Source organism: Tachyglossus aculeatus, chromosome 10, assembly GCF_015852505.1.
Source record: "Tachyglossus aculeatus isolate mTacAcu1 chromosome 10, mTacAcu1.pri, whole genome shotgun sequence".
Lineage (NCBI taxonomy): Eukaryota > Metazoa > Chordata > Mammalia > Monotremata > Tachyglossidae > Tachyglossus > Tachyglossus aculeatus.
In genome coordinates this window covers 398,523-420,055 of record NC_052075.1, presented here as the reverse complement: position 1 = coordinate 420,055, position 21,533 = coordinate 398,523, and the positions used below count along the sequence as shown (strand labels likewise).

Genomic DNA, 21,533 nt, shown 5'->3' with positions numbered 1-21,533 from the left:
CAATTATTCTGACGAGAGGCCGCCCGGTGGGCGCCCCGGCGGGGGCGGCGGAAGGAGGTGGGCCGCCCCCCGGAAGTGGCTCACGGAGGCATCATGGCGGGGGACGGTGGGGACGTGATGGACGCCTTCCTGGACAAGTTCAAGAGCCAGGCCTACCGGGGCGGCTTCCGCCCGGACGCGTGGGAGGAGGTGGGCCCGGGGGGCAGGGGCGCACACCACACCGCGGAGCGGGGGGGACGCCGCTCGGGGGCATGGCATGTTGCCAACTTGTACTTCCCAAGCGCTCAGTACAGTGCTCAGCACACAGTAAGCGCTCAATAAATACGATTGATGATGACGATAGCCCGGGCAAGGCGGGGACACGACTGCTGAGGGGAATGGCGGCGGGGGGGGGGGGGGGGGGGGGACACCGCTGAGGAAAATGGCCCAGGAGGACACACCAGTGAGGGGCATGGCCCGAGCTGGGGGGACCAAGACTGCTGAGGAGAATGGCGGGGGGTGGGGGGGGGGGGGAACCCACCTTTTCATTCATTCATTCATTCATTCATTCATTCAATCGTATTTATTGAGCGCTTACTGTGTGCAGAGCACTGTACTAAGCGCTTGGGAAGTACAAGTCGGCAACATATAGAGACGGCCCCTACCCAACAGCGGGCTCACAGTCTAGCAGAATAATGATGGCATTTATTAAGCGCTTACTATGTGCTAATCAATCAATCAATCGTATTTATTGAGCGCTTACTGTGTGCAGAGCACTGGACTAAGCGCTTGGGAAGTACAAGTCGGCAACACATAGAGACGGTCCCTACCCAACAGCGGGCTCACGGTCTAGTCCTCTCCCCCTCGTCCCCCTCTCCATCGCCCCCACTTACCTCCTTCTCTTCCCCACAGCACCTGTATGTATGTATATATGTTTGTACGTATTTATTACTCTACTTATTTTACTTGTACATATCTATTCTATTTATTTTATTTTGTTGGTATGTTTGGTTTTGTTCTCTGTCTCCCCCTTTTAGACTCTGAGCCCACTGTTGGGTAGGGACTGTCTCTATATGTTGCCAACTTGGACTTCCCAAGCGCTTAGTACAGTGCTCTGCACACAGTAAGCGCTCAATAAATACAATTGATTGATAGAAGGGGGAGACAAAACCAAACATACTAACAAAATAAAATAAATAGAATAGATATGTACAAGTAAGATAGGTAAATAAATAAATAAATAGAGTAATAAATATGTACAAACATATATACATATATACAGGTGCTGTGGGCAAGGGAAGGAGGTAAGATGGGGGGGAAGCACTATTCTAAGCACTGGGGAGTTTACAAGGTGATCAAGTTGTCCCACGTGGGGCTCACAGTCTTCATCCTCATTTTACAGATGAGGTAACTGAAGCACAGAAAAGTTCAGTGACTTGCCCAAAGTCACACAGCTGACAAGGGGTGGAGCCGGGATTAGAACCCATGACCTCTGACTCCGAAGCCCATGCTCTTTCCACTGAGCCACCCTGCTTCTCTAAGGGGAATGTCCCGGGTCGGGGAGACAATGCTGAGGGGAATGTCGCGATGTGGGGAGGACAACACTGAGGGGAAAGCTGGGGGGGAGACGGTGCTGAGGGGACCGTCGCGGTGGGGGAAGGATATCGTTGAGGGGAATTGGGTGGGGCGACACCACTGAGGAGAATGTCTGGAGTGGGGGAGACAAGGCTGAGAGGAATGTTGGGACAGGGAAGGATGGCGACGACACACCGCTGAGGGGAATGTCTGGTGGCGGTGATAATGCTGAGGGGAATGTCATGGTGTGGGGTGACATCGCTGAAGGGAATGTCTGGAGTGGGGGGCGGCAATGACACCACTGAGGTGGAAATCCAGGTTGGGGGTGACATTGCTGAGGGGAATATTCAGTGGGGGGGAACCGCTGAGGATAATGTCCGTATGGGGGGACACCACTGAGGGGAGTGTCAGGGGTGGGGGACTTATCACTGAGGGGCATGTCATGGGTGGGGGGATACATCGCTGAGGGGCATATCCAGGGCTGCGGGCTCTGTCTGGAATATGTGTGATGGGGAGGAGCGGCCACTGAGGGGAGTGACTAGGGCTTCAGGTCTGTCCCATTGGAAATGGCAGTGCTCAAGGGGCAAGGGAAGGTGCCCGCCCAGGCCTCGGGCCCCCCCTCCCCCCCGCCGCATCTGTCCTTCACTCTCTGCCTTTCCTCCCCGCCCAGGAGTTCGAAAAGATCCCGATGTTCATGAAGAAGCCACCCTCCGAGATCGACCCCACCCAGCACCCCGACTTGGCCTGCCTGCAGTCCATGATCTTTGACGACGAGAAGCCTCCCGAAGGTGCCCGTACCCCCGCGGATGCCCAGGCCGGAGGGAGGATGGGTTGTGGCGAGGGTGGGGGAGATCTGCTCAGGGTTTTCCCTAGTGTCACCTTCCTCACCTCTCGCCCCCACACAGAACAAGCCAAAATGTACAAGGATGAAGGCAATGACTACTTTAAGGATAAGGCCTACCAGAAAGCATCAACTTCATACTCCGAGGGGTTGAAGAAGAGCTGCGATCCAGACCTGAGAGCTGTCTTGTATACCAACCGGGCAGCTGCACAGTTCCACCTTGGTAGTGATGCGTGAGGTTGAACTCAAGGAGCTGGCTTTGTCCCAGGGGTAGTGCCCCCCCCCAGCACCACACACCGGGCACCTTTCTGGGGGATTCCCTGACATGCCTAGGATAGTGTCAACTGCCACAACTTTTGTTGAGCATCTGCTCTGTGCAGAGCACCTGTGTTGAGTGCCTGCCGTAGTCAGGATTCTGTGTCAGATGCCTCCAGCAGGCAACAATGCCATACTGGTCGCCTGCTGCAGACTGCTCTACGGGGCTCCTCCTGTGGGCAGGGCACAGTGTGGGACAGAACTGAGAAGGTAGGTTGGGAGAAATGAAAAGTGTGAGCTGGTGTGTAGCAGGAGAAGAGAGTTGGTGCAAAGCCTTGAAGCCAGTGGGAGGCTAGCGTGACTGTGTTGGGTGCTTTCATTCCCAAACCACGCATATCACTTATTTCTGTGTCCTTATAACAGTTGTGAGAGGCAGGAAAATACAGAGAGGAGGGAAGTAAGGCCTAGAGAGGTTAAGCGATCTGTCCAAGGTCGCACAGCAGGCTGGGGCAGAGCTGGGACTAGAACCCCCCCCCCCCCCCGAACCTCCTGACTCTATGCCCTCTGTCCATCAGGCAGCATCATTTCCTGTTGGTTTGCAATATTCTGAACAGCATATGAGGATGCTCTGTGAGATGTCCAGTGGCGTTTATTGGATGCCTATTGGGAGTGGGGCCAGAGTATGCACAGGAGTGGTCAGCAAGCCTCCCCAGGCTCCAGGGGCAGGTGCCAGTACGACTCTGTGCCCCTCACCAGACCCGGCTTCTACCCGGCCTGGGGATCTGACTGGCTCTATCAGTGTGGTGGCTCCACACATTTGCTGCTATAAGCCCCAGGTTGTTTGTTGCGGGAGGGTGGACATGACAGGACTCTGACTCTGACACTTTGCTCTGCCCGGGGTGTTTTCCCAGGCAACCTGCGTTCAGCCCTCAACGATGTCTCTGCCGCCCGGAAGCTCAGGCCCAGCCACTTGAAAGCCATCGTGAGAGGTGGGGCACCGTGGGCCCAGGGGCTCCTGGGAGTGTCCAGTTGGGTTGGTGGGCTGGTGCCAGGCCCAGGAGCAGGACCCGGGGGGCAGCAGCGCAGTAAGAAGAGCAAGTGTCATCCTCACAGAGGTGGTATGTGATCGGCGCTGACCCTGGGCCGAGCGCCAGGGAAGACACCAGAGGATCAAGTTCAGCCGCAGCCCCGCCCCATGCCAGGCTCACTCTCCTTGGTACAGAGGAGGACCTTGAGGTCCAGAGAGGCTCGGCGATTGGCCCTGGGACACATACACACACGCACATGCGCCAAGGACAGAATTGGCACTAGAGCCTGGGTCACCCAACTCCCAGCCCTGAACTCTGGTCATCTGGCAAAACCTCAGTTGAAGTAGCAGAAGAGATAATGGGCAGTCCAGTCAGACTGTACCAAAGCACTCAGAGAGACCCTTGAGTTGATGGGATGTTGCCAGGGAATCGGGGAGGTGAGGTTCCAAGAGGACTTCAAAGGTTGGGAGACTTCAAAGGCTGGCCCATGTGGAGAGGGAGGAGGTCCCAGCCTCCAAAAGAGGGGTCAGAGGTGGGAGTCAGGAGTGAGGGGCAGCGAGAAGGTGAGCGCAGGAGGTGGGTTTGGAAGGCGAGGAGAGCTGGCGGCAGGAGCTCGCGCTTGAAGCCGAAGGAGGCGGGCAGTCCCTGGGAGTGGAGGAGAGGGGAGGCGGGAGCCAGGGTCTTCCAGGGATTTCTGGTCCTGCTCCCCTTCTGGCACCTGGGGCCCTGCTGCTTGTGTGCTGCTACCCCACAAGGCAGGGTCCAGTCCCAGACTGCTCCCCCACTTCCCACCGTGGGCAGGAGCCCTGTGTCACCTGGAATTGAAGAACTTTGCTGAGGCGGTCAGCTGGTGCCAGGAGGGACTGAAGCTGGACTCCACAGAGAAGAAGCTTTTGGAAGTGAGAGCCAAAGCCGACAGGTTACAGGTAGGACCCCAATCCTTTCCGGTGGTTGTCCCCTCCAGGCCCTGGTAGGGTGGAGACATGGATGGGGTCTGGGTTAGGTAGAGCGCCCACTCTGGACATCCATTTTATCCCCAGGGAAACTACCAACTCTGTTTTATTGTACTCTCCCAAGTGCTCAGTACAATGCTCAGCACACAGTAAGTGCTGATAAATGTTGGGTAGGGACCATCTCTATATGTTGCCAACTTGTACTTCCCAAGCGCTTAGTACAGTGCTCTGCACACAGTAAGCGCTCAATAAATACGATTGAATGAATGAATGAAAAATGCGATTGATTGATTGATTAGGGCCGGGGAGGAGAGCTGGGGCAGGCAGCGGTCTCCTCAACTTTCTCCCCTTCAGGGCTGGCACCCAGGTCTCCTCCGTATCAGGCCCCTTCCTGTGCATGGCCACAGTTAATGCTAGCCCAGACGCTGCTGGCACCCACAACATCCCCAATCAATCAATCAATCAATCAATCGTATTTATTGAGCGCTTACTATGTGCAGAGCACTGTACTAAGCGCTTGGGAAGTACAAGTTGGCAACATATAGAGATGGTCCCTACCCAACAGTGGGCTCACAGTCTAGAAGGGGGAGGGGCTGGGCCAGGTTGGGGGCAGGCCTGGGGTCAGCAGTGTGACCCCTGTACTGATCACAGCGGGCTGGTCAGCGGGATGCCCGGAAAGCCAAGCTGAAGGAGCAGAAAGCACACGTGCAGAGGGAGGCCCTGCTCAGAGCCATCCAGGTGAGCACCCTACTCGACCCGCTGGGGTGGCATGAGGGAGGGAGTGAGAGTGGAGCCCTGGCGGGTGGCTTCCCAGAAACCTGGGCCCATTTTCCCCACTGACCCCTTCCCTCCTTCCTCCCGCTGCACACCTGACCCAGGAACGGGACATCAAGCTACTGCCCCCAGCCCCTGGCGAGAAGGAGGACGATGAGGAGGAGGAGGAGGAGGGGAGCAGCTTGGACGTCGGGCCTATCCCAGGGGCCACGGTCAGCCTAGGTGAGGATAACCGGCTGACCTGGCCCGTGCTGTTCCTCTACCCGGAGCACGCACAGACAGACTTCATCTCCGCCTTCCACGAGGACTCCAGGTGAAGCTGGCTGCCCTGCTTTGCCTCAGACGGGCAGGCAGGCAAACAGAGAGGCAGGCAGATGGACAGAAAGGTGGCACACAGGGTAGGGGGCACAGGCCCAAAGTTGCTTTAGTGGGCAGCCTTTGCGGGGGTTGCAGTGGTAGGGGATTAGAGTAGGGTTCCATGTCTGGTGCGGGAGGCGAGGGGGGCAGGTTGGCCAAGCCCTCATGCGATGATCTCTCTCTTCCTACATAATGTGGCAATTATTGTTATTAATACTATTGTGCCATCAAGTCATTTCCGATTCATAGCGACTCCATGGATGTGCTTTCTCCAGAAGGTCTTGTCCTATGCCATAATCTGCAACCTTTCTAATAGCTCGCATTTTACCCCATTTTACCCCATTTAATCAATTTACTTCATATTGTGGTAAAATGGGGTAAATTTCCCTCATAATGTGGTAAATCGATTAAAGGAGTCAGGGGAGAGACCAAGGTAGCCCTCTGACCATGTACTTGTACTGACCATGTAACTTGTACTTCCCAAGCGCTTAGTACAGTGCTCTGCACACAGTAAGCGCTCAATAAATACGATTGAATGAATGAATGTGGAGCCAGGCAGGAGGCAGACTTGGGGCCAGAAGGGGTGTCTGGGCCATGGAGGCGATGACTAGGCTTGGGGGTGACCAGCCTCATCGTGTCTGCAGGTTCATCGACCACCTGGCCGTGATGTTTGCCGGGGAGCCGCCTCCATGGGACTTGCAGCAGAAGTACCAGCCCAGCCAGTTGGAGGTGCGAGGGGCCCATCCCCGCAGGGGTCTAGTGGGGTGGGGCATAGGGGAACAGCTAGGTGACCCTGCCACCACATCTTCCCTTCAGCGCAAACCTCACTAGCCAGGGGGCCAAAGATTGAGAAGCAGCGTGGCCTAGTAGGAAGAACCTGGGCCTAGAGAGTCTGGGTTCTAGTCCTGGCTCTGTCATTTGCCTGCTGTGTGACCTTGGGCAAGTCACTTCACTTCTCTGTGCCTCAGTTACCTCACCTATAAAATGGGGATTAAGACAGTGAGCCCCACTTGGGATATGGACTGTTTCTGACCTGATTATCTTGTATCTACCCCAGTGCTTAGTACAGTGCCTGGCACATAGGAAGAGTTTAACAAGTACCATTAAAAAAAAGAAGATTGGCAGCTGGCCCAGGGGCCAGAGTCTGACCTGTTCTAGAAGGAGCTCTAGAATGGGCAAGTATGGCTGCGATGTTCTAGAACAGGCTGTAGAATCCCACCAATTTGGGCATAGGGACATATGTGCTCGTATGAGCATTGAAACCGTAACAACCTTGGGGTTGGAGCTGGCCAGCAGGTGGGGAGGGACATGGGACTTCTGGGGGGGTGTCCAGTGTCTGGCTGAGGGAGCTAGCCCCTGGGGCTCATGAGGAGGAGGGCATTGTGTGGAGATGCGGAGCTGCAGGCCCCTGGGCTCAGCGAAGCCCAGTCTGCCAGAGACCCCAGTCGGAAATAGGCCCAAGCGGCTTGTGAGCCTTGGCCCTGGAGACCAGGCCGCCGTTGCCAACTGGTCGTTTGTGATCTCCATGAGCAACCACCCAGCCCTGCCCCGCTCCTCACCGCCTCTCTGATTCTAAATGCCCCTGGCCACGGGAGGGAGGATGTCGGGGCAGGGCCCTCGGCCCCGCTGCCCCCTCCCGGGCCCCTAGTGACATCCACCCCCTGTGCCCGAACAGCTGTACTTTGAGGATGACCAGAGGGGAGAGATATACCAGTTGGACGTGGGCAGCTCCCTGCTCCAGGCTCTACAGCACCCAAGGTAGGCATTGGTAGGGGAGGAAGGGAGTGGCTGATATAGGTGAACCAGCAAGGTTCCAAGACTGGAGGTGGAAAGTGACGGGGGTGGGAGGGCGGGAAGTTGGTTGAGTGGCTTCTGATTGTAAAGCAGGAGATGTCACCTGGGCACTCTGGGGGAAACACGCAGGCTCTGAGCACCAGGAGGCTGCTGTGGGGTGCAGTCAGCAGGCCAGGCCCAGAGCAGGCCGCTAGTGGTGGGGAGGGATCCTCTTGGGGTCAGGTATGTGGCTCTCCCAAGATGCCCAGTGCTGTTGTCTGGAGTGGGGTGCGGGGCAGGGTCGAGGGTCAGCCCCAGGTGGATGTTCAGGGGGCCTAGCGGGAATGGTGTGACTCTCACAATGCCATTGGCCACAGGTACTGGGTCAAAGCGGCCACCCCTGCGTTCCTGGTTCTGGTGCGGCGTTCCCCTTTCTGCCAGAACTACTTGCGGGGCAAGAAGGTGCACCAGCCAGCATGACCGCGGCCCAGGCCTCGGGCAGCATCTTCCCCACCCATCTCTGGCGGCCAGCCTAGCGCCTCGGAGGCTGGAAAGTGACCAGGGCAGCAGTACACAAGACGCTGCCTTGCCCTGGGCCTCTTCCCACCTCATCTTTGTGCCTGATGGTCCCCTCGCCGGCCCGCTGCCCCGGCCCGGCAAACCAGACTTCTGTTAACCGGTCACTCCCCTCTTGGTCACATGGGCCCAGCAGGTGCCCATGGAGAGAGTGCCCTGTTGGCTGCTGTAGCACAGCCACACTGCCACAGATGATCAGGTGGCAGGGAAGACCACATAGGAGCCGGGCTTGACCCTGCTGCTCATTCCTAAAGCGATGCAGGCCAGCCCCACTGCCCCACACCGGGAGGACACTGGAGCTGGATGGGCAATTGGTCACACTGGACCCCAGAGACGGCACTGTGCCCGAAGCTGTCGCCCTTTGCCAGGTTAGTTTATCTCGCTGTGAGCCAGCAAAGGGCCCGAGCCATTATTAAAATGGATTTTAAGGAGCTAAGTGACTCACTGGTGTCCTCAAGGGTGCGGCTGTGCTCGGCGGGACCACCCAGGGGCCTCTCTGAGTGGTTCCTCTGTAGGGCCAATTGGCGGGTCGCTTAAGGCACTGCACTTAGGGAGTCCCCATGGCCCGGTCCATGTCTGGGGCTCCCCACGCTGTGCTGGGTCTCAGCTCTACATTTAGAGTCCCAGGGCACAGTCCTGGCGCAGGCCCAGCCCACAAGCCGGCTCCCCAGCTTATGTAAAGGGGGAGCCGAGCACATAAATATTTACAAATCAAATAATCGACATAAATCAACTGACCGCACATGAGATCACGCCTGCAAACCCAAGGGCTGCTGATGGCAGGAGTGTAAACAAGTCTGAAAGTCCAGAGGTGGGTGCTGTCAGATTGGGGAGACCGGAGGAGTTGGGAGTTCATCAGGAAAGCCTTGGAGGAAGGTGTGATTTAGGAGGCTTTGAACTTGGGGTCTTCAACTGCAGCCTGCCAGATTTCAGGTGGGGAGGGAGTCCCAGACTAGGGGACCATCAGGAGTGGAAGAGGGGAGGGTGAGGCCCAGCCCACAGTTCACTTTGGGAAGAGCAAAGAAAGGAGGCTGGGGAACAGTGAAGGAAGAGAGCCAACTTGCCAGGTTGTACCAGCGGGCTGAGAGCCTGGAAGCCAGCAGGGAAGGGGGGTTTGTTTGCTGTGAAGGGACGCAGAGGACTGCAGGAGGGTTTGGGCAAGAGGAGAGAAGGGGGCTGGGTGGCGCTTCAGGAAGATGATCTGGAAGGCAGCAGCGGGTTGGCGGGGGAGAGGTTGGAGGCACGGAGGCCCTCGAGGAGGCCAAGGCAGTAGTTCAGCTGGGGCCAGGGTGAAGGCATGGGCCATGAGCGCCTCAGCAGTTCTGCTCATTCCTGTGAGAGCTCGCACTAGATTCTCCCTTGGGACATGGGAGGTGGGGGGCGCAAATTTAGGATCCACCAACCATGGTAGGGCCAGTCACCAGTTGCCAATCCCACCTGGGTTTCAGGAAAGTTCTGCTAGCCAGCTCGGGAACGTCAGGGTTAGGAGGGGAGCCGGTTGGTCAGTGCCGCTTCACCTGGATGGGTATCCAGCTTACTGCAGCTAAGGGAGCCGGGGACCGATAGGAGAGTCAGCAGGCCTTTAGTACCCCCAGCTCCCTACGACCACTCCTGCCTCTGCCATAAACTCGCACCCCCCTCTGGGGTCCCTGCAGGCTGTCCGGGGCTGGGCTCCAGGCATTCCCCCGGTAGCCCCTTAGTGTCTCCTTAAGGTCTCCTCACCTCCCCCTGACCAACCCCTGTAACCTCTGCTCCTGGAGATGGACCATCCTGGGCCCCCATTTCCAGCAGGAATCCCACGGGCAGTGATGCTTCGGTCACCTGTACCCAGATGCCTCAGCTCTCAGGTGGGTGGGGTGGTGCCGGTCTGAGAGGGCTGTGCCAGGGTTTCGTGGAGACCTCCCCGGGTGTTCGTGTTGAGTTTCGTGGTCCTCCCAGAGTCACCGTGGCCCATCTTCTTTTCTGGTATGACCTTGGGCAATCCACGGCCCCCAGCCAGTCATGCACCCCTCATCCATGGGGACAACGAAAGCTCTGGGTGGAGTGATCCAAGATCTTACCCATGCCCCCACCTCCCCTCTCACTCTCCCCTGTGACCTTGCCAAGTGAGATGGCAAATTCAAAGCCAACAAGCCTGAGCTCCCTAAAGATCTCCCGTTTCCTGCCTGGCGCTCTCCTACCCCTACATTCTCAGCTGTCTTTCAAGAGATGTGCTGCTGCTGCTGATTTCAAAATCTAGTCCCTCCACTTATAATAATAATGATGGCATTTATTAAGCGCTTACTATGTGCAAAGCACTGTTCTAAGCGCTGGGGAGGTACCAGGTGATCAGGTTGTCCCAAAGGGGGCTCACAGTCTTAATCCCCATTTTACAGACAAAGGAATTGAGGCCCAGAGAAGTTAAGTGACTTGCCCAAAGTCACACAGCTGACAATTGGCAGAGCAGGGATTTGAACCCTTGACCTCAGACTCCAAAGCCCATGCTCTCTCCACTGAGCCACGCTGCTTCTCTAATAATAATGGCATTTATTAAGTGCTTACTATGTGCAAAGCACTGTTCTAAGCGCTGGGGAGGTTACAAGGTGATCAGGTTGTGCCATGGGGGGCTCACAGTCTTAATTCCCATTTTACAGATGTGGTTACTGAGGCCCAGAGAAGTTAAGTCACTTGCCCAAAGTCACACAGCTGACAATTGGTGGAGCCGGGACTTGAACCCATGACCTCTGACTCCAAAGCCTGTGCTCTTTCCACTAAGCCACGCTGCTTCTCTTGTGAATCACTCGAGTCCCACCTCGTTCTAGATCAGTCAATCCGTGGGATTTATTGAGCACTTACTATGTGCAGAGCACTGTACTAAGCATTTGGGACAGTACAATCCAACAGTCAGCAGACGCATTCCCTGCCCATCTGCCACCTTCGAGATCTCTGCCCAAATCCAGAGCCCTGACCACTTCTGGAGCAATAGGCCATGTAAGCTCGTTGTAGCCAGGGAATATGTTTGTTCCAATAATTGTAATAATAATGGTATTTGTTAAGCGCTTACTATGTGCCAGGCGTTGTACTAAGCGCTGGGTTGGATACAAGCAAAACAAGTTGGACACAGTCCCTGTCCCATATGGGGCTCACCGGCTCAATCCTCAAAGCAGCGTGGCTCAATGGAAAGAGATGGACTTTGGAGTCGGAGGTCATGGATTCGAATCTCGGCTCCACCACATGTCTGCTGTGTAACCTTGGGAAAGTCACTTAACTTCTCTGAGCCTCAGTTACCTCACCTGTAAAAGGAGGATTAAGACTGTGAGCCCCACGTGGGACAACCTGATCACCTTGTATCCCCCCAGCGCTTAGAACAGTGCTTTGCACATAGTAAGTGCTTAACAAATGCCATCATCATTATTATTATTATTTTACAGAGGAGGTCACAGATTAGTGAAGTGACTTACCCAAGGTCACACAGCAGACAAGAAGCGAGCCAGGATTAGAACCCAGGATCTCCTGACTCCCGGGGCAGTGTTCTATTCACTATGCCATGATACTGCTCACGCTGCTTGTATTCTCCCAAGCGCTTAGTACAGTGCTCTGTGCATAGTAAGCACTTAATAAATATGATTGAAATAATTCGCACAGGTCGTCACCAGATTCCCACCGGCAGTGAGAGAGAGGTGTGCACGGGGCTGCCAAGGTTGGCTGTTTTGGCCAAGGGCCTGCCCTGCTCCCCACCTCCAACCCCGCTTCTGTCCAGTAGCTTCCTTTACCAAGGGCCCGTCCCACCCCCACCCCGGGCATCTCCCCTGAGTGCAGACACCAGTTGGGGGCTTGGGGTGGGGGTGGGAGGGGGCTCAGCAGGAGCCTGGGTTCCCCCACTCCTGGGGTTCCCCCAGCTGCTCTAGCCAATCCAGCCACCACAGTCATCACCATTCTCCCTCCCAGCCCTCAGACAGCTCCGAGCAGCTCTGACACCTGTCTGCTGTGTGATCTTGGGTGAGTCACTTCATTTCTCTGTGCCTAGAGAAGCAGGATGGCCTTGTGGCAAGACCACAGGTTTGGGAGTCAGAGGACGTGGGCTCTAATCCCGGCTCCGCCACTTGTCAGCTGTGTGGCCTTGGGCGAGCTACTTAACTTCTCTATGCCTCAGTTACCTCATCTGTAAAATGGGGATTAAAACCGTGAGCCCCCCCACCCCCACCCCGTGAGACAACCCAATCACCTTGTATCTACCCCAGGGCTTAGAATAGTGCTTGGCACACAGTAAGTGCTTAACAAATACCATAATTATTACTATATCACTATCTGTAAAATTGACTGTGAGCCCCATGTGGGACAGGGACTGTATCCAACCTCTTTACCTTGTGTACACCCCAGTGCTTAGAACAGTGACTGGGACATAGTAAGCATTTTACAGATATCTCTATTATTATTATAATCAATATTATTATTATTAAAAGGGACATCGGGCCCCGTCCGTCCATCCTTCTGTCCATAGGCTGAGCTGGGGACCCGCATCGTCCCGTTACCTCTTATTCCGATGTGTTCGGGGGGGGCGTGGGTGTCCCTCCTCTCCTTGCCCCTCATGGGATTCAGGCGGGAAGACTCCCTGCCCTGCTCCTTGGACCTGCACAGGTTCCATCTGCCAGGGCACCATTGGGGCTGGATTGGCCCGGTTTTCATTCATTCATTCATCCATTCAATCATATTTATTCTCCCCCTTCTAGACTGTGAGCCCACTGTTGGGTAGGGACTGTCTCTATATGTTGCCAACTTGTACTTCCCAAGCGCTTAGTACAGTGCTCTGCACACAGTAAGTGCTCCATAAATACGATTGAGTGATTATTGAGCACTTACTAAGCACTGTACTAAGGGCTTGGGAAGTACAAGTCAACAACATATAGAGACGGTCCCTACCCAACACCGGGCTCACAGTCTAGAAGGGAGAGACAGACAACAAAAACAAGAAGATGGGTGTCAATACCATCAGAATAAACAGAATTATAGCTGTATACATATCATTAATAAACTAGAGTAATAAATATGTACAAATATATACAAGTGCTGTGGGGAGGGGAAGGGGGTAGGGCGGGGGGGCGGGAGAAGAGGAAAAAAGGAGGGCTCAATCAGGGAAGGCTTCCTGGAGGAGGTGAGCTCTCAGTAGGGCTTTGAAGGGAGGAAGAGAGGTAGGTTTTAGGAGTTTTCCCTGGCCCCGCTCCCGCCCCTCGGCCCGCCAGCAGGGGGCACTGCCGTCCCCGCTCCCGTCCCTCGGCTCGCCACCAGGGGGCACTGCCGTCCCGCGCTTCCGTCCCTCGGCTCGCCACCAGGGGGCACTGCCGTCCAGGGCTTCCGTCCCTCGGCTCGCCACCAGGGGGCACTGCCATCCCGGGCTTCTTCCTGGCGCCCCCCGGCCCCCGACTAGAGCGTGTCGGAGCCCTCGTAACCTTTGACCTCTGGTCCTCCCCTCCTCCTCCGGCCAAAGGCCGGACACGGGGACCCCCGCCCTAAGCCCGGCGTGCGGGGGAGGGGGGCCCAGGTGGCCTATTCCCCCAAAGACCCCCCGGTCCTGAACTCAGCAGATCCGGGGGCAGCAGCGGTGGGCGAACCGCGGCAGGCCGAGGGAACCCCTCTAGACCGGGAGTTCGTTGTGAGCAGGTAACAATAATAATAATAATAATAATGATGATGGCATTTATTAAGGCTTTTACTATGTGCAAAGCACTGTTCTAAGCGCTGGGGGAGGACACAAGGTGATCAGGTTGTCCCACGGGGGGCTCACAGTCTTAATCCCCATTTTACAGATGAGGTAACTGAGGCACAGAGAAGTTAAGTGACTTGCCCAAAGTCACACAGCCGATAAGTGGCGGAGTCGGGATTCGAACCCATGACCTCTGACTCCCAAGCCCGTGCTTGGGAAGGTAATGTATTTGATGTTATAAACACATCAAATGTATGTCCTCTGTATAATGTCCAAATGTATAATGTCCTCTCCCAAGCGCTTAGTACAGTGCTTTGCAAACAGTAAAGCGCTCAATAAATACGAACAGTAATAATAATGGTAACCCTCCCCACCTCCAGCCCCTGGAAGCCCGAGAAACGCCAGTAACTCTGCCCTGCCGAACGGCCACGGCCCCCCTCTCCTCTCCCCACTACCAGCAGCCCTGCAATCAATCAATCAGTCAATCGTATTTATTGAGCGCTTAGTGTGTGCTGAGCACTGTACTAAGCGCTTGGGAAGTACAAGCTGGCAACATATAGAGACAGTCCCTACCCAATAGTGGGCTCACAGTCTAGAAGGGGGGAGACAGAGAACAAAACCAAACATACTAACAAAATAAAATAAATAGAATAGATAGGTACAAGTAAAATAAATAAATATGTACAAACATATATAGGTACAAGTAAAATAAATAAATAAATAGGGTAATAAATATGTACAAACATATCTACATATATACAGGTGCTGTGGGGAAGGGAAGGAGGTAAGATGGGATGGAGAGGGGGAGAGGAAGGAAGGGGCTCAGTCTGGGAAGGCCTCCTGGAGGAGGTGAGCTCTCAGTAGGGCCTTGAAGGGAGGAAGAGAGCCAGCTTGGCGGATGGGCAGAGGGATTGGGGGCATTCCAGGCCCGGGGGTCGATGGCGGGACAGGCGAGAACGAGGCCTAACGGGGAGGAGATTAGCGGTGGCAGAGGAGCGGAGGGGGCGGGCTGGGCTGGAGAAAGACAGAAGGAGAGAAGTCATGATCAGGAGGGTGGGAGGCTCGCGAGGGTCGGTGGGCTGCGGCCGGGAACCGGGACCCCAACCGACATCGGAAGGCGCCCGGCCCCACCCAAGGGCTCAACCAGGAGGAGGAGGAGGAGGAGGAGGAGGAAGAGGAGGAGGAAATTCCTTCCGGGGTGCGGCGGAGTGCGGCGCGCAGCGCTCCGCGCCGGGAGAGGAGGGGGGTGGGGCGGGGGCCCGGCTGGAACGCCGAGGCGGCGCGCTCCGCCAATCAGCGGCCACCACCGGCCGTTTCAAGGCCACCCCTCGCTCGCTCGCTCGGTCGGTCGGTCGGTCGGTCCGCCCCCCTCCGCCCCCCTCCGCTCCCCTCCGCTCCCCTCCCCCCGCCGCCGCCGCCGCCGCCGCCGCCGCGCTCCGCGGTGACACCCGAAAGGCCCAGACGTTTCCCTGTCCACGCGCCCGCGTGACCCTGCCGCCCCCTCCCCCCCGCACATACATTAAATACGATTGATTGATTGATTTAAATACGATTGATTGATTGAGTCAAGCGCTTAGTACGGTGCTCTGCACACAGTAAGCGCTCAATAAATACGATTGATTGATACATTCCCTTTCCCTTCACGCCCCTTCCCCATCCATCCTCCTCCTTTCCTCCCACGCCCCATCCCCTCCCCCCAGCAGGGCCCCGGTGCTCAGGAAAGACGTGACCCCCGCAGCCCCGAAGAGAAGGGGGGGCGGGTCCGGCTGGTCATCATCATCATCAATCGTATTTATTGAGCGCTTACTATGTGCAGAGCACTGTACTAAGCGCTTGGGAAGTACAAATTGGCAACATGTAGAGATAGTCCCTACCCAACAGTGGGCTCACAGTCCCTCGGCTTGCGGCCACCCCCAGACCCCCAACGCCGGGGCCTGCCTTCCCTAGGGGAGACCCGAAGTCAATCAATCAATCAATCAATCGAATTTATTGAGCGCTTACTGTGTGCAGAGCACTGTACTAAGCGCTTGGGAAGTACAGGTTGTCAATAATAATAATAATAATGATGGCATTTATTAAGCACTTACCATGTGCAAAGCACTGTTCTAAGCGCTGGGGAGGTTACAAGGTGATCAGGTTGTCCCACCGGGGGGCTCACAGTCTTCAATCAATCAATCGTATTTATTGAGCGCTTACTCTGCTAAGCGCTTGGGAAGTACAAGTTGGCAACATATAGAGACGGTCCCTACCCAACAGTGGGCTTTTCATCCCCGTTTGACAGATGAGGTCACTGAGGCCCAGAGAAGTGAAGTGGCCTGCCCAAAGTCACACAGCTAATTGGCGGAGCCGGGATTTGAACCCATGACCTGTGACTCCAAAGCCCGGGCTCTTTCCACTGAGCCATGCTGCTTCTCTGAGGGTCAAGGGTCGCGGTAACTTCCCCCTCTCCATCCCCCCCATCTTACCTCCTTCCCTTCCCCACAGCACCTGTGTATATGTATATATGTTTGTACATGTTTATTGCTCTATTTATTTATTTTACTTGTACCTATCTATTCTATTTGTTTTATTTTGTTGGTATGTTTGGTTTTGTTCTCTGTCTCCCCCCCTTCTAGACTGTGAGCCCACTGTTGGGTAGGGACCGTCTCTATATGTTGCCAGCTTGTACTTCCCAAGCGCTTAGTACAGTGCTCTGCACACAGTAAGCGCTCAATAAATACGATTGATTGATTGATTGATTAACTTGGGCAGGGTGAGGAAGGGGGAGCGGGGCCCGTGGGCCCCCCCCCCCCCCCGCCGGCCCCTGCGGGGAGCTGTGTGGGCGGCCTGCCTAAGGGCTGAGGGGCCGGAGCCGGGGCGGCCGCTGTCCAGCGTCCCCGTGGGCCTTGGGCTCCGCCGCCCGCCGGGCTTTCTTTCATTCATTCATTCATTCATTCATTCATTCAATCATTCGTATTTATTGAGCGCTTACTGTGTGCAGAGCACTGGACTAAGCGCTTGGGAAGTACAAGTTGGTAACACATAGAGACGGTCCCTACCCAATAGCGGGGCTCACAGTCTAGAAGCTGGAGACAAGACAACTTTCCCGACCCCGGCTCCCATCATAATGATAATGATGATGGCATTTATTAAGCACTTACTATGTGCAAAGCACTGTTCTAAGCGCTGGGGAGGTTACAAGGGGATCAGGTTGTCCCACAGGGGGCTCACAGTCTTAATCAATCAATCAATTGTATTTATTAAGCGCTTACTGTGTGCAGAGCACTGGACTAAGCGCTTGGGAAGTACAAGTTGGCAACATATAGAGACAGTCCCTACCCAACAGTGGGCTCACAGTCTAAAAAGGGGAAGACAGAGAACAAAACCAAACAAACAAAATAAAATACAGTAGATATGTACAAGTAAAATAAATAAAGTAATAAATATGTACAAACATATATACATCTATACAGGTGCTGTGGGGAAGGGAAGGAGGTAAGATGGGGGGGATGGAGAGGGGGATGAGGGGGGAGAGGGAGGAAGGGGCCCAGTCTGGGAAGGCCTCCTGGAGGAGGTGAGCTCTCAGTAGGGCCTTGAAGGGAGGAAGAGAGCGAGCTTGGCGGATGGGCGGAGGGATTGGGGGCATTCCAGGCCCGGGGGAGGACGTGGGCCGGGGGTCGACGGCGGGACAGGTGAGAACGAGGCCTAACGGTGAGGAGATTAGCGGCAGAGGAGTGGAGGGTGCTGGGCTGGAGAAGGAGAGAAGGGAGGTGAGGTAGAAGGGGGCGAGGGGATGGACAGCCTTGAAGCCCAGGGTGAGGAGTTTCTGCCTGATGCGCAGATTGATTGGTAGCCACTGGAGATTTTTGAGGAGGGGAGTAATGTGCCCAGAGCGTTTCTGGACAAAGATGATCCGGGCAGCGGCATGAAGTACGGATTGAAGTGGGGAGAGACACGAGGATGGGAGATGAGAGAGAAGGCTGATGCAGTAGTCCAGACGGGATAGGATGAGAGCTTGAACGAGCAGAGTAGCGGTTTGGACGGAGAGGAAAGGGCGGATCTTGGCAATGTTGCGGAGCTGAGACCGACAGGTTTTGGTGACGGCTTGGATGTGAGGGGTGAACGAGAGAACGGAGTCGAGGATGACACCAAGGTTGCGGGCTCGTGAGACGGAAAGGATAATAGTGCCGTCAACAGAGATGGGAAAGTCAGGGAGAGGGCAGGGTTTGGGAGGGAAGAAAAGGAGTTCAGTCTTGGACATGTTGAGTTTGAGGTGGCGGGCAGACATCCAGATGGAGATGTCCTGAAGGCAGGAGGAGATGCGAGCCTGGACAGAGGGGGAGAGAGCAGGGGCGGAGATGTAGATCTGGGTGTTATCAGCGTAGAGATGATAGTTGAAGCCGTGGGAGCGAATGAGGTCACCAGGGGAGTGAGTGTAGATGGAGAACAGAAGGGGACCAAGCACTGAACCTTGGGGAACCCCCACAGTAAGGGGATGGGAGGGGGAAGAGGAGCCTGCAAAAGAGACTGAGAATGAACGACCAGAGAGATGAGGAGAACCAGGAGAGGATGGAGTCTGTGAAACCAAGGTCAGATAGCGTGTTGAGGAGAAGGGGGTGGTCCACAGTGTCAAAGGCAGCTGAGAGGTCGAGGAGGATTAGGATAGAGTATGAGCCGTTGGATTTGGCAAGCATTAATCCCCATTTTACAGATGAGGGAACTGAGGCACAGAGAATAATAATAATAATGATGGTATTAAGCGCTTACTATGTGCAAAGCACTGTTCTAAGCACTGAGGAGGTTACAAGGGGATCAGGTTGTCCCACGGGAGGCTCACAGTTTTAATCCCCATTTGACAGATGAGGTAACTGAGGCTCAGAGAAGTTAAGTGACTTGCCTAAGGTCACACAGCAGACATGTGGCAGAGCCGGGATTAGAACCCATGACGTCTGTCTCCCAAGCCCGGGCTCTTTCCACTGAGCCACGCTGCTTCTCATCCAACTTGTACTTCCCAAGCGCTTAGTACAGTGCTCTGCACACAGTAAGCGCTCAATAAATACGATTGAATGAATGAATGAATCCTCCCTGTGCCCACCGTGTGTGTGTGTGTGTGTGTGTGTGTCTGTGTGTCTGTGTGTCTGTGTGTGTGCGTGTGCCGGGGGGCGAGGCGGGGGCAGGGACCCTGCGTGAGTGTGGGGGGAAGGGGGCTGGGGCCCCGGGGGTTTGGGATGGGGGGGCTGGGACTCCATGCAGGGGGGAAGGGGGCTGGGGTCCTGAGGGTTTGGGGAGGGGACCTGGGACCCCGAGGGTTTGGGGAGGAGACCTGGGACCCCGAGGTTTGGGAAGGGGGGGGCTGTGACTCTGAGAGGGTGTGGGTGGAAGGGGACTGGGGTCCCGAGGGTTTGGGGATGGGAGCTGGGACCCTAGGTGGATGTGGGGGGAAGGGGACTGGGGCCCCGAGGAAAATGCCATCATTATTATTATTATTATTTGGAGACGGGGAGCTGTGACTCTGTGAGGGGGAGGAAAGGGGGCTGGGACCCCGAGGGTTTGGGGAGGGGGGCTGGGACCCTGTGTGGGGGGAAGGGAGCTGGGACGTCGAGATGGGGGGGGGGGCTGTGACTCTGGGAGGGTGGAGGGGGAAGGGGACTGGGGTCCCCGAGTTTGGGGGGGGGGGGCTGTGACCCTGGGGGGAAGGGGTCCCAGCCCCCGAGAGTTTGGGGAGGGGGGAGGCTGTGACTCTGCGTGGGGGGAAGGGGGCTGGGACCCCGAGGGTTTGGGGGGGCTGGGACCCTAAGTGGGTGTGGAGGGGAGGGGGCTGGGACCCCACCCCACGTGGGTGGTGGGGAAAGGAGGGCCTGTGTGGCTGCTGGTCGGGGGCTGTGAACGTGTGGTTTAGTGGAGGGTGCGCAGAGAATCAGTTTCACGGGGCCCCCATAGCCCAAACCCGACCGACCCCTCCCGCCCGCCAGAGCGCCCCCCCACCCCCCGCCCTTGGCACCCTGCCAAGATGGTGGGGGAAAATTTCTGGGTGGGGAGTGGGCAACCTGAGCCAGCTTGACGGGTGTGGGACGGTTCGGGGACTCCCCAGGGGGCTCCCCCTTCCCAGGCCCTGACTCCAGGGCTCCAGGACTCCCCAGCGGGCGGCCCCCCCGGGGCACTGCTTCTAGGGTTGGTGGTGTTCCCTGGACCCCGCCGGGAGCAAGGGGTGAAGGCCTCAGTCCGGGCCCCTGAAAAGTCTCACTCCCCCCTCCAGTAACCCTGACCCTCTCCTCCTACCCCATGACCCAGCACAGACCAGCCAACACCCCAGTTTAGGGGCTTCCCTTTCAATCCTAGGCCCTTCCCCCTAACCCTCGTTCTTGCCTGTCCCGCCGTCGACCCCCGGCCCACGTCCTCCCCCTGGCCCGGAATCAGTCAATCAATCGTATTTATTGAGCACTTACTGTGTGCAGAGCACTGTACTAAGCACTTGGGAAGTACAAGTTGGCAACATATAGAGACAGTCCCTACCCAACAGTGGGCTCACAGTCTAGAAGGGAGAATGCCCTCCCTCCGTACATCTGCCAAGCTAGTTCTCTTCCTCCCTTCAAAGTCCTACTGAAAGCTCACCTCCTCCAAGAGGCCTTCCCAGACTGGGCCCCCTTTTTCCTCTCCTCCTCCCCATCCCCCCTGCCCTACCTCCTTCCTCTCCCCACAGCACCTGTATATATGTTTGTACAGATTTATTAGTCTATTTTACTTGTATATATTTACTATTCTATTTATTTTGTTAATGTTGTGCATTTAGCTTTGTTCTGATGACTTGATACCTGTCCACATGTTTTGTTTTGTTGTCTGTCTCCCCCTTCTAGACTGTGAGCCCATTGTTGGGTAGGGACCGTCTCTATATGTTGCCAACTTGGACTTCCCAAGCGCTTAGTACAGTGCTCTGCACACAGTAAGCGCTAATAAGTACGAATGAATGAATTAATGAACCCAACATAAACGTCACTTCACCGTCATCACATCTCTCTTCCCCTCTTTCTTCCACTCCCCTCTGCGTCCCCCAACTTGCTTCCTTTATTCATCCCCGGTCCCAGCCCCACACCGCTTATGTCCCTATCTGTCATTTATTTATTGCTATTAATGACTGCCTTCCCCCTCTAGCCTGTAAGCTCTTTGTGGGCAGGGACTGTGTCTGTACTGTTATGTTGCACTCTCCCAAGCACTTAGTACGGTGCTCTTCACACAGTGAGCGCTCCATAAAATACGATTGTCGGACTGGCTGACCGATCTATCGGTTGCCTCCCGGCATCTATGTACTGTGCCCTGTGCCAAGTTCCGGGGACCACACTACGAAGGTGTGTACATACCGCCCCTGCCCTCGACGAGCTCCCAATTTCATGGGAGAGAGCGGAAGAGAATTCGGTGGGCACAAGAGGGGAAACGGAGGTAGACGTGATCATGGATGAATCACTCCACGATTATATGGAATAAATGAGCTCCCCCGTCCCTGGCCCAGATGTCTCCCCAGAGGTCTGGGGCTCAGTCTACCCGGGCATCCCTCCCCCCTTCGGGTGAGAAGCCCCTCCTCTCCCTTCCCCTTGGGTGGAGCAGGGTCTGGGCGAGCTGGTGGCCGGTGACAGCCGGGAGGAGGTGGGGGACGGGGCGGGGGGACGGGGGGGGGGAACTGAGCCATCTGCTCAGCTGGACCTCAGCCAGCCCCTGCGGGAGGGCCAGGAGGGGCAGCGGGTCCAGGGCTTTGTCTGGGCCTGCCGGGG

The 21,533-nt window shown here is 56.0% G+C and overlaps 1 protein-coding gene across 1 annotated transcript; it reads left to right on the top strand.

Annotated features, from left to right (window-relative positions):
* Positions 1-75: 75 nt before the first annotated feature.
* TTC4 (tetratricopeptide repeat domain 4) lies at positions 76-8,538 on the top strand. The gene is made up of 10 exons (XM_038752817.1): positions 76-189; positions 2,225-2,342; positions 2,460-2,618; positions 3,562-3,639; positions 4,480-4,604; positions 5,283-5,369; positions 5,510-5,718; positions 6,407-6,491; positions 7,438-7,520; positions 7,913-8,538. The coding sequence occupies exons 1-10, from the start codon at positions 94-96 to the stop codon at positions 8,013-8,015; spliced, it is 1,143 nt and encodes a 380-aa protein (XP_038608745.1). The 5' UTR covers positions 76-93; the 3' UTR covers positions 8,016-8,538.
* Positions 8,539-21,533: the final 12,995 nt, after the last annotated feature.

Excerpts from the sequence above, each read along its gene's own strand:
- TTC4 (XM_038752817.1), top strand. The coding sequence starts at position 94 with ATGGCGGGGGACGGTGGGGACGTGATGGACGCCTTCCTGGACAAGTTC. Across the intron at positions 190-2,224 it reads GCCCGGACGCGTGGGAGGAG|GAGTTCGAAAAGATCCCGAT; the intron begins GTGGGCCCGGGG and ends CTCCCCGCCCAG. Across the intron at positions 2,619-3,561 it reads AGCTGCACAGTTCCACCTTG|GCAACCTGCGTTCAGCCCTC; the intron begins GTAGTGATGCGT and ends GTGTTTTCCCAG.